The sequence below is a fragment of the Saccostrea echinata genome, unplaced genomic scaffold (genome assembly GCF_033153115.1).
Source record: "Saccostrea echinata isolate AGI-Se365-2 ecotype Australia unplaced genomic scaffold, CSIRO_AGI_Sech_v1 ptg000003l, whole genome shotgun sequence".
NCBI classification, from domain to species: Eukaryota; Metazoa; Mollusca; class Bivalvia; order Ostreida; family Ostreidae; genus Saccostrea; species Saccostrea echinata.
In genome coordinates this window covers 9350836-9364134 of record NW_026889752.1, presented here as the reverse complement: position 1 = coordinate 9364134, position 13299 = coordinate 9350836, and the positions used below count along the sequence as shown (strand labels likewise).

Below are 13299 nucleotides of genomic sequence, written 5' to 3'. Positions count from 1 at the left end.
GACTGCAGACAAAATTGGAATGGTAAAAATGAACGAAAATGAAAAAAAATCAATTTAATTAACATAGATGGAACATGCATCTATTTCAATTTACACACCATTTAATGCATGAATTGAACATTTGGTATTCAATGTATTTGCCTTTTTTTTAATATCCAACAAATTAATCTTTGGTTATTTAATTAAACAGGCAGTGCAAAAGCAATGGAACAGGACATGGTTGTAGAAATGGTGAAGAAGAAAATGGATGAGGGCATACATACATGTACAGCTGCTATTGTTGGTGACGATGATACATCTACTATTTCCAAACTACACCAGACAGTCGACCAGAATATTGAAAAAAGATCAGACAAAAACCATATTAAAAAGAACCTAACAAATAGCCTCTACCTCCTGAAGCGCACTTATCCAACTTTATCACACAGAGTAATCAGGTGAGGTTTTCAGTACTGTATAATATTAATTATCCAGATCCAATCAAGCGTGTACAGGGATTTACCCCGAGTTTTATTCCATACACCCAGAGTAAATGGATCTGGATAACAAATTTATTTCCTATGTACCCAAATAAATTCTTTTTAAAACAAGTCCAATCAACTGTGTTTCAAGCTATCGATAAGATTTACTATGTCCTACAATGAATCCTGACATCATGTTATTTGCTTTTTATCATAGAGAAACTATGCATTGTGACGTCATGATTTTACCCCCAGTCCAAGTCGGGTGTACGGAAATTTACACCCGACTTTGTAACCAATCAAATCTTGTGTTACAAGCTACATAGGAAATGATATGAATTGTTTGCTTCATCACAACCTCAAACTAGGGAGGTATAGTGCACTTGGCTGGGAGTTTACCTGGGTTTTAGTGCAGAGATAAGATCCACAAGGCTTGGAAAGAATTTATCTTTATATATCCAATAATTATAACCCATGCAACAAATTGTAGAGGATATAATGTTATTGGCCAATTCGTCAGTCCTGTTCTTGTTAATGCAACTCCTTGGAAACCACTCAATAGAATTTCATGAAGCTTTGTAGTTGACCACTTGCATTGGCCATCTCATCGGGCCAGTATTTGATCTGGAAGACCATACATTGTGTTTATATAATTATTTTGAATCAGTAACCTCTTACAATATAACATAAATGTGTACTTACAGATACATTCAAAAGTGCTGGGCATACATGGTTTCCCAAAACAAGAACAACCCAGAGGGAATTGCAGTTGGTCTTGATGCAATGTGGAAACATCCATTTGGTGACCATTCTTCCTGTTCAGACTGGTGCGTACATAGACAAGACCCCAAAAAGCCGTACCAACAACTACCATATGGCAGGTGTCTAACAGATGGAAATCTTCAGAGAGCTCTTGCTGATGTTTTTATTAAATACAAAATCCACCGCAAGAAAATTGCCCAGCTAGGTTCCACACAAGCTAATGAGAGTTTAAATAATACGATAGCCTCAAAAGCTCCAAAGAAACAACATTTTAGTGGGTCGGCATGTCTTGGGTACAGAGTATCGGCAGCTGTTGCCCAGAAAAACATTGGCCACATATATGTTTCTAAGGTATGATTAATATTCTTTAATTGTGGAGAAATGTACATTGTAAATTTTTATGCCCGCGAAATCAAAGATTCGGGGTCATATAGTTTTTGCCCTGTCCGTCCGTCCATCTCTCTGTTTGTCCTTGAGACAACACCTTACTTGGGATACCAACAACTTTGACCCTTTGGCCTTGACCTTGGAGTTTGACCTACTTTTGAAAAACATTAACCTTGGCCATAACTTTTGAACAGTTGGTGCTAGGGCTTTCATATTTCACACGTGTATTATTGTGAGAAGCATAATTTTTACCTCGACCTTGATGTTTGACTTGCTTTCGAAAAACTTTAACCTTTAAATTTCCGTATCTTTTCAATGATTGCTTCTAGGGCTTACATATTTCACAGGTATATTCCTCAAGACAAGACTTTACTTTGGGTTCTAATTAACATATTTGATTTGGATATGAGAAAGTTTAACCTTCGCTTTAAGTTCATATATATATATATATATATATATATATATATATATATATATATATATATATATATATATATATATATATATATATATATATATATATATATATATATATATATATATATCGGTGTGTATATACAATATATATACTATGATGAATATATATATAAACTTATGATATTATTTTTTTTTTTATATTTTTTTTGTCATAGTGTAACAAAGGGTGCAGGTCTGCTTGTTTATCTCTTTGAATAAACCATTCCAGGTTAATGCAAGAACTGGCTTATCTCCTGGTACATACACCCAAAGATTAGCTGTACTTAGAGATCTGCAGCATAGAAAAAGGAAGGCACTGGACATGACAAGAGTTGCAAAGAAGAGAAGACTAGAATTAAAAGCCAAGAGGTTTGATATTACTAGTAATTTGATATACCATGTATCAGTACAAAATCTTATTTCTTTCCATTTTTGACATATGTATTAAAATTTGCATATTTTTTAATTAATTCTGGTGGACAAAATAAAATTAAGAACTTAACCTTTTGTCTTCCACATCCGTGTTTTAGTGTATTTTATATGCTGAAGCTTTCCATATATTTTACAAGAAAATACATATTTAATGTAAATATAAGAGCATAACATGTTATGTTCTTTCTTAGGTTACAAAAAAGTGCATGCCAGGAAACCAGGGAGGGAATAACATATGCCTCAGAGGTTGATATATGTGGAGAGAAGCCAGACCTTACAGAAATTCCTCCTCCCATTCCATTTCCAACCCGAGAGCCAGTACATTTGTCACCAGAATATGTCCCAGTTTATTTCGATTTGGAAACAACTGGATTAGGTATTTACCAAGGAGTGTGTCGATCATAAAATTATGTGAAATGTATGTCGGAAATACTCATGTACAAGCATTAAACTTCAGTGATTTTTTTTAATGACACATTCCCAGGTTATATTTTTGACTGTTCTGTCATTTTACAGCCAGGACTTCCCACATCACACAAATAGCAGCTGCAGCTGGAGATGAACAATTCAGTTGCTTTGTATATCCGAGGAAGCCCATAAGCCCACAGTCCACAAATGTCACTGGTATATCCATCAAGGATGGGATCATGTATCACCACGGCAAGAAAGTTGATGCTACATCTATATCAAATGCAGTTGATATGCTGTTAAAGTTCTTCAAAAAATTTCAAAAAAGAGTTGTTCTTGTGGGACACAATGTTGAGTCGTTTGACTGTCCCATTCTAATGTATGCTCTAGATTCTTGCAAAAAGTTAGACTGTTTTTCTAACATTGTTGAAGGATTTTTTGATACTTTAAATTTTTTTAGAATGGAGAGGCCTGGTCTTTCATCTTACAGACAGGAATTTTTATGTAAAAACCTTGCAGGTATAGATTATGATGCACATGATGCTAGCAGTGATGTTCTTTCTCTCCAATCTTTGATAAGTCATCTAAATATTGGTCTAGGGAATGCAAATGCCAACTGCAGGTCAGCATCCTTTACAACTGCAAGTGCTGTAGATTTTTACAAGTATTCAAATGTTGTGCAAGTTAATTTACCATCATTACAACCTTTAGTCAACCAGAAAATCATCAGCTGTCCAATTGCTAAAAAGATTGCAGGTAGTGGATTACAATACAAACATCTTGAACTTGCTTTCACTCGAGATCCAATAGAGGGTATCTATTCTTTGTCCAGTGAACAGAGTGGGAAGTCTGTCAGAGTTACAAAGTCAAAAAATGTTACTGTCAAACTTGTTAATTACTTTGCATCATTGAGAGAAAGTTAACTTTGTATCTAGCTATTGTTATATTCTAACCTACCTGTTTACTGTGATTAATACATATGTTTTTTTTTTTTTTAATGCACATGTTCTGATGTAAGATTTCAGGAAGTGATTCTTCCATACAACTGTAAACATTTATTTGTTGACTTCTTCCCATTTCTTTATAACAGTTCACATAATATTAATAATATTACAAGAGGCCCATGGGCCACTATTCTTACCTAAGTGTAACTATGACCTTGCATTTCGATCTTTATGAGCAGATTTTTTCCCTATTGTGGTTCCACACTACCTCAGATGGTCATCACTTAAACAAACTTAAATCTACACTTCCTGAGGATGCTTCCATATCTATATGACTATTCATGCTTTTGCTGTTCTTGAGAAGATTTTTTTCCTGTACATTAATTCCTATGTAAATCTTTGAACACCCATTGCGGCCCCACCCTACACCAACTGGGTTATGATCTGAACAAACTTGAATGGTCAGTCTACACTAAATAAAGTCTTCACATATTTAACTTTTCTGATCCAGGGATTCTAGTTCATTCATTCTTATTTATCTCCCCTTGAAAAAGAGTGTGACCTCATTTGAAGATTCGTATACTCCCTTCTCCCAAGGATGCTTTGGGGCAATTTTGGTCAGGTTTGGCCCTGTGGTTCTTGCAGCAAAGATGAAATTGTGAAAAGTTTTCATGACGACGATTGCAATGACAATGAAGACAGACACCAGACAGAAAAGCTCACATGAGTCTTCAGCTCAGGTGGACAAGCTCATCATCTCACCCATTGCATTTTGTATATGTACTCTTTGAGAATCAAAATAATGATTTCAAATTTTGCAAAAGGAAGAATATCACTTAGGAAAGGTTAACTAAGGTACGTGTATCTCTTTTTATGAGAAAATTTTTATTATTACATATATAAGATTGATGTAATGTATTACAATGCTATAAATATTGCATAATCTGAGGTAAAATACATCTGGTATCATGTGGTAAATAATGTGATTGTTACAGTTATACTTGTTCATCTGTATAAGCTTGAAGAGAAATGTCGCTGAATTATATTTATCAAATTGAAATATGACTAAAACAAGCTCAATATCAGTTCTTGTAAATATCAGATGGCATTGTAAAATTGTACATTTACAAGGACTTTAATTTGTTTATTGTGATTCTAATGAATTCTTCTTCAAAATACAAAATATTTTTAGTTGAATTGCACACATATTGTTGTTTTTTTTATATATTGTTAATATATAATATATAGATATTACATTGTCCCAAGGACATGTATATATATATATATATATATATATATATATATATATATATATATATATATATATATATATATATATATATATATATATATATATATATATATATATATATATATATATATACATGAGAAACAATTAGGAACCCTTAAAGCTGAAAAAATACACAGTTAATCCTTATATTTACATTAATTATTATCCTGTCCTTGATCTTCGCCTAACCAGGTATAAAATTTACTAACCAGGTATCACCCCGTACCCAGTCACTACAAAATTATGTAACTGATATTACCTGGTCATAATAATATCTCAGACAAAGACATTGGAAACTGTACATATATATTAACATATACATGTCCCTCATGATTATACTGGAGCTATACATGCATTTACTTCTGAAGAAATATTGGTGGACAGAATTTGGAAGTATACTCACTCAGATGCTTTAATTCAAGAAAAGGTATCATGTTAAAAAAATGTCTGTCTCTGCCAATTATATTGGTTAAAAAAAGGAAATCTGTACGTATAGGTGTTGAATATTAACAGAGGAAATTCAAGCTGAGTATCATGAGAACAGTATATATGAATCAGATTGAATCTTGAATAACTTTCATCTATTTAGTATATACCATTTAAAGATACATTCTAAAGTAAAATAAACTGTATCTCGTAAGTGTGTATAGATCAAATGTCTTCATATTCCTTATAGAAGGAAATGTCAGAGGAAATTCAAGTTAATCACAGAAAATTCGGGCTAACTCAAAAAAATGATCATGTACCCCCATGTTTCATTATTTCATATTACAAAGCAACTTATATGTTATCTACATGCAGTGTATAAAAAAAAGTTTAAGACATTTTAATTATTTTCTAGAACTGTATTAATTGGTACTATAGTGTACCAAAAATGATGCAGAAGAAATGTAGGGGGTAAGTTGGTATTATTGAATAAATTTTTCTGTTGGGGGTTGACAAAAGTCAAAATGCATCATATTTGGTTGAGTGTCATTTTATGATGTAAACTAAATAATTTTTATTGGGTATTCTGTCATTTTATCTATTTCATATGGATCAAAAGGTGGATTACAGATTTTCCGGACTGGAATTATTAAAAAATGCACCGTTCAAATCCTTGCTCTTTATAAAGCACCACATTTCAAAATTTAGCGCATAAACACCCATTCAAAAGTGGTTAGATTTTAAGTAAAGTGATTAAAGATGATAATTAAACTGGTTTAAAGAAAAGTTTAAGACTTTAAAAATCAGGATCGAACCTCCTTAATCAAAAATCGCAATTTTACTGAGAGGCTGGCTGCTCCCCTTCTAACTGCAGTTAGTTCGACCCCTACATGTTACTTTATCATAAGAAATGATGCCATCAAGCTTTATTACATGCGTGTCAGTTCCTATATATCAATGATGTGTTAATCCTTACCTGGGTGTTATATCAGAATGGGTTTACTGGATGTTTATATAACTTAAAGTCACTTGTATAGATTCACTGATTGATTTTCCGATATAATGATTATTCAATGCACTGGAAGCATTAGAAGAAAGTTAAATATTTTAACAATAACGTAGAAAGAAAAAAATAAAGGAATAAGGACTTAGATACATATACTGTATATGATTTTCTTACTTTAGTGTTTGCACGGCAATAACATTTTTCATGAAAAATAAATCCTAAAGGAAGCACAATTTAGCTAAAACATTTTTTTTTTTAATTTTCAAGTATTTCTGAAAATTTTACAAATATACTATGATAAGTGCAATATGAAGATATTGAAAAGCATTCAAACTCAAAAGGCCATTGAAACAAAACAAATCAGGAGCAGAGCAAACAGGGACCTCTGAAAAGCAGATGTGGGATCAGGTGCCATGGAGGAGTGAGCATCCCCTGTCGACCAGTCACACACGCCGTGTGCTCCTTGTCACGATGGGGAAAAAAAACCGAAAAAATCCGTAGACAATTCAGTACGTAAATAATGGCCTAACAATTAGTATGAAAAAACTCAGTCATAATTTTTTTATGCATGAATGTATATTTATTTATCAGCGTGAAATATAGCGATGAATTTTATGAACCCTTGTTCTCAGGACCTGTCAAAGTGTTTTGCGGTACTAGTGGTTCCCTGAACTTCGAGTGTTTGGAAAACGCCACGTACATTCATTTAATCACATGCAATCTACCCATATTCACAATCCACCAATTACACAAAACAAAAATTGGCAAATTCTATTAAAAGCTGATAACTCTGTAGAAAGAATTATTGGTGCTTATTTCTGCGTTTTTTGATCTTCCAAAAATGTCAACTTTTGAAGCGCGCTAATACTCGTATTGCCCGAAATACGATAGTTGTTGTGAAAAATTAGAGTTTCGCTATTGTAGCTTTCACACAATAAAACCCCAGTCGACATTATATATTGAAAAGAAAGGACTTAAAGTCCGATTCTAAATATTTACTTTAAATCTGTAGTCTCTGTTTTTTTTTTTTTTTTCTATATCATAACACACATGGCTCTCAGTTTTAAAAAAGTAAACTTTAGTTTGTTGTAGAATCAATTTTTGCTACAGCGAATACATACATGTACATTTTTTTGATACTGAATTGAAATTCTACTTGTACATGTATATTCACATATTATTTCAAAGTTTTATATCACTGCTAACAAATGTAAGAGACCATACACTTCGAAATCTCTTAAACGTTCTAAAGTTAAATGGTTAATGAAAAAATCAAAGTATTTACTCGATTTACCTATAGTAAATCATAATTAGTTATGGTTCAGTTGTAATAGTCATTTTCGGTTGGGATTATCGTTAGTCGACATGGTCACCATTATGTAATGTATTTGCAAGTTATAAACAAATATGACACTGGGATCGATGAAGAAACACATGCCATTTCATTGAAAAAGATTCTTTTTTTAAATCGGGTTAATTCTAAGAAAACACATATTGATTTTTATTTTAATGTTTTTATGAAAATGAATTGCCAAAGCAAATAAATTCCTTTAAAAGTCAATTGCAGAATCGATAACCGGTATTTCAACAATAACTTATTATTTAGAAGCATAATTGCAGGAACTATCAATACTGTTGTTTTTTTGTTTGTTTGTTTTTTTTTTTTACATGTTTTCTGGTTTCTATATCCTGCCTAGCCTTGTATTTATTTTTGGAGACCGTTTTTCTATATATTTACGTTGAACACGTTTTCGCGTACATGATGTTTTATGATGTCAGCATCCCATATTAAAACCAAATAAACTATTTCAAACGTGGATGATTATTCCATTGAGAAAGATGGAATAAATTAAAGTTGAATGACATCCTTTTTAAACACATTTTAATGATTTTTTTTTCTAGTTTTAAAAACTTAAGTTATGTTCATAATTGATTCCTTGGCTAAACCTAAATAATTTTCTTATAATTTGTGTACATTCCCAAAGATTAAAATTTCCCCCATTTTATTTTTATTCTTTCCAATCACATTTTAACAGCGAGAAATATAAGAAAATGCAGGTGTTAAAATGCACATATTGAACATACTAACGTGTTCGATATGTACGTGTTAAAACATGTGTGGTACAGTACATGTACATGTATATAGATTTTCCATTACTTCTCGCTGTGCAAATGTGGTTGAAAAGAATGAAAATCTCTATATAAATTTTATTTTTATACATGTATGTGACTTATGACACCAATTCTAATGCTTCAAACCTGTGTTTTATTTCTACTATTCTACAAAAAAACTGTGATGGTGTATTGGTTTATGTGACAAACTGCAATGGATTCTTTCGTTTTTTTTTTTTTTTTTTTTTTTTTTTTTTTTTTGTATCTACTTGACATTCAATGCAATTTAATTAATATAATTGCGTTTGTTCATTCAGTAATCCTGACTACAAATGGAAATGTCAATACTGATGAAAAGTCCTTCATTTATTGAGAATTATAAATTTAATAAAAAGAGAGATATACGATTGATAATATTTTGTCCTATCAACTTATCTAAGCTTTCTGTTTACATCTATGCTAATTTACCACAACAGGCGGAAATGGGACTTAAATTCGTAAACCATGATCATGATGCATTTGATACACCTATTCTTAATTGACTTGATGGAAATACTATCAATGTACAAGATTAGAATAAACCTTAAACATTGTTATTTAATTCACAACTCGTTACCACGCCTTAAATATTTTCTTTTCATCTGAATATTTTTAAGAACCTTGAATGTTCGATATGAACTTGAATAAAAGAAAACAAATAATTTACAAAACAATGTTAAACTGTACGCTTTTTCATTGCACACTTGAAAAAATGAAAACATGACTTTTTGGAGAAAAACAAAATATGAATATTTTTTTTCTAGGATTTCAGCTGAATCACTGGTTGTACTTCATGAGAAAATCTGCTATACTCATCAACCCAAAAGTACATCTTATTCCATTGATAAGTTGATTAACTTTTAGGAAGAGAAAGGAAGAGGAGAGGGGTTGTGATACCAAAACACAGAGAACACTCTGATGAACTTCAATATGTAATTTTCAAAATATTACTTAAATTTGAAAAAAATAAGCTGTAAAATATTCGCTCCCATGTGGAAAGAAAAGAAACAAATTACACTAGTCAAAACTTTCTAAAAGTAGAATTTCGGTAGAAAATCTGCAAAAGAAAGTTCACCAGAACACTGTCCTTACCTTTGCATACCCCGCTTCCATGATTTTTAACAAGTTTTACGCAAAAAATAATAGACACTTATTTTTGACAGACATATGACAACGATACGGTTGGGGAAAAAACGTTTTATTGGCACGTATATGTAACACGCTTTGTCATGTTTTACAGAGCTGTTGAGTCTGTCGAAAATTTTTTCTATAATCATATTATTGATGAATTCTCCATTTAACGATATTAACGTTATAAATGAAAGAGTTGATCATGACTTGAGCACCGTGTCTTTTTTTTTACAAAGATTTCATTGTTTATTTTGAGCTTAAATATATTAACCATGATTGTGTATTGGCTAAATTGCATGCAGCGACCAATACTAGTATTTATACATCGAAAGTTATAGCAATGTAAAATACTGTTTTCTTAATTCTTAGCCAGTTGTTAATAGATTTGTTCATACCCCAGAATGTCTAACCTCTGAGACAATATTGTCCTATATCTGACAGATTTTATTTTATCAATTGAAATAACTCTGCAGCATGACTACTTTTAGAGAGTATCTGATCAAATAAAATCTGTCATAAAGGACAATGTAGTTTTCATTATTATGATAGTGATTTACCTTCCGTATTTTCGTTTTGTATGTCATAAACCTGTTTTTCCTTAGGAATCCACGAAAATTGATCCCCCACGAACAATGATGATTCCACAGTAATCAAGTTCCTCTGGCCAGAAAGAATTCTATTTTTCAAAATTTCCTGTCCCCGTTTATCTTTACACTTTATCTTGCTTTGTTTTTAATATTAATTTTATCTTTTTAATAGAATGTAAATGAAACTGATCATGGTCTAAATTTTAGAGCTATCCCTCGTTTGAAAAGTCGAGTGGAGCTATTTTTAGCACGGGAGCACGTGGAGAAGTAAACAATGGAGGAAAACCAGCAAGCAATGCACTGTAGGAGAAGAAAACGTTAATTTTATGCCACCGTTATTGAAAGTTTTGATTCTTATACCATGTATACCGTCAGTAAGTTTTCAAAGACATTCCAGTTAACAACTCCTTCATCAATTTTGGTCCAGAATCATACAACAGGCAATATCAATTGAATTTTATTATGTGTATGACTATATTAGTCCTTGAATAAAATTTTTAAAAAGTGTTATTGAAATTAGTACATTTGTTAACTAAGATACATAATCCTTTTCATTGATTTTTTTTTTTTGGGGGGGGGGGTTCTTTTTTTTTTTTTTTTTTTTTTTTGGTTTTTGTTTGTTTGTTGGTTTGTTGTTTTTTTTTATTTGATTCTTTTTTAGTTATTTTAACTTTTTGTGAAGCAGTGGTTAAGTTTTGTGAAATCAGCCATTGAATAATGAAGCTTAGAATGTTGTTCATGCATTGGTGCTTGCGATCATATTTCTCTCTCGCACAGCTTCCTACATGATTAAATTTTCAGATGTGGAGAATCCTGCTTACTATTGCTAAAAACAAATACGTTCTATTTGTTACTGTGATCTATTAAGGGAACGATGGAACAATGCTTTGAATATTGATATCCTCTGTATGGTTAATATTGATGTGTCATATTTTTCCATGAATTGATCTGAAACTGTGTTATATCAAAAGTAGCCTTTTAAACTGAGACATCCTTAAATTACTTTATCAGGGTCAAGGAAGCAGAATGACATTAAAACAAAAAACATTTGTTTCTTTGGGCTAAAAAAAGATGGTGATGTTCCTATCTTCAAATTTTTGTGTTGTAAATCTCCTTGAAAAATAACAGGAAAACGTAGTCCTTCGATTCGAGCAGTCCATAGATACATGTACCTGTATATCATCTTCATAGAAAATCATATCGACCTCGCACTTCAATCTCAGTTGATATACTTTTCTGTGAAGTCGGTATATATCTGGATCGACAATTCGAAAGTGTTCATTATATTATATTGTTAAATTATATTAGTAAATTTATCAGAGAGAATTAATTAACCTGATTCTTTATAGAATTGGCATCCATTCACTCTGTCACAAAAGTCCAGGTTGCAGCTACAGGTAGAGTTACACAGATGTCCGTAGAGAGGATATGGACACCCAATAGAGCAGTCCCTACCAACATATCCAGGGCTGCAAGCTGTAAATATCCTTGTACACATTTATAATAATTTAAAGACATCATAGAAAAAATAATTTTATTCAATGTGTGTCTTAAGGAAAGTAAGTGCAAATAAAATAAAAATAAACTTGCAAAAGTTATTTTTAAAAAAGCAAAATAGTTATGTTTTTTTAATAATATATCATTCAATTCCATGCATAAAAGAAATACATTAATGTAAAAAAAAAGTTCTTCTTTCCTAGCATGACATGGTAATCCTTGAAAAAAACTTTAAAATTTATTTTATTTAGCGGAAAAATAGTTTTGTAGTCTAATTCATGGGAGAATAAAACAAAAATTCCTTTTGAGCTCAATAATCTATCTAAGTATACGATGCTAATATGTTATACCAGTGAATGTAAGTCAATGCTATTGAAAGAAAAAAAAAATGTATATTTGACTTTTACCCTGCAGCGGTATAAAGAGCTTAATAAAATAAATAAATAAATGAAAAAAAATACAGTAAATAAATTAAAAAACAACTAAATAAACAGATAATTAAATAATGAAATATATAGAAAAAATGAATACATAATAGAAAATTAAATTAACATGCCATTCATTCTATACAAGACGCAGTAAGCTGGTAAATCATTTACTATCTTAAAATTAACTGGCATTAATTTTCCTTAAGATTTACCTGAAAAGCTACCAAACAATCAATACAATCATATTAAAAAGTATTTACTAAAGATATTTCGAACAATTAACTACGGACTCAATCTGTACTTTCACAAAACTAAAGAATTGCCAAGAGTAAGATATTTCTCACCAGATCATATTTAAACCCTTTTTCTAGGTCAAAAGGAATGCCAGGGCGCGACAGGGAGTAGACAGGGTGGACAGGGACTTAGTTAGGGGACATCAGGTAGTTGACATGGACGTAAAAGAATGCCAGGGAACATCAGGTGGTAGACAGTGGTGACAGGGCGTAAGTCAGGGAACGTCCGGGAGTAGAAAGAGTAGTCAGAACAATGACAGGAAAGAGAGACAAGAAAATGTCAGGGAATGACAGAGGAAGGTCAGTGTCTTTTTAATTGAAATCCAAGGGGAAAATCATTACAGTCAAATAACTCCTATCTGTGATCTACATTGTAGTAAATGAAACGAAGGAACATTGCTTTGATTATAAATCTTTTCTATATTGTTAATATAGATGTCTAGTATTTATTCATGAATTTATGCAAAACTGCGATATATCAAATGTAGCCTTTTAAATTGGTGCATTTCCAAAATTACTTTATGTGTATAAGTATAAGGGAAAGACGATATCATTAAAACAGCAAATTTCGATCATCAGTGTCCATGTGTTAAAAAAGATAGAAATGGTTCCCTGTTATTTTCGAATTCTGTGTTGTAA

The 13299-nt window shown here is 31.5% G+C and overlaps 1 protein-coding gene and 1 pseudogene across 1 annotated transcript; both read left to right on the top strand.

Annotated features, from left to right (window-relative positions):
• Positions 1-204: 204 nt before the first annotated feature.
• LOC133178851 (uncharacterized) lies at positions 205-1573 on the top strand (annotated as a pseudogene).
• Positions 1574-2308: 735 nt separating this feature from the next.
• Positions 2309-3829, top strand: LOC133178849 (uncharacterized). The gene is made up of 3 exons (XM_061313525.1): positions 2309-2435; positions 2690-2874; positions 3015-3829. Exons 1-3 carry the CDS (start codon positions 2389-2391, stop codon positions 3827-3829), a joined length of 1047 nt encoding a protein of 348 aa, XP_061169509.1. The 5' UTR covers positions 2309-2388.
• Positions 3830-13299: the final 9470 nt, after the last annotated feature.

Excerpts from the sequence above, each read along its gene's own strand:
- LOC133178849 (XM_061313525.1), top strand. The coding sequence starts at position 2,389 with ATGACAAGAGTTGCAAAGAAGAGAAGACTAGAATTAAAAGCCAAGAG. Across the intron at positions 2,436-2,689 it reads CTAGAATTAAAAGCCAAGAG|GTTACAAAAAAGTGCATGCC; the intron begins GTTTGATATTAC and ends GTTCTTTCTTAG. Across the intron at positions 2,875-3,014 it reads TTTGGAAACAACTGGATTAG|CCAGGACTTCCCACATCACA; the intron begins GTATTTACCAAG and ends GTCATTTTACAG.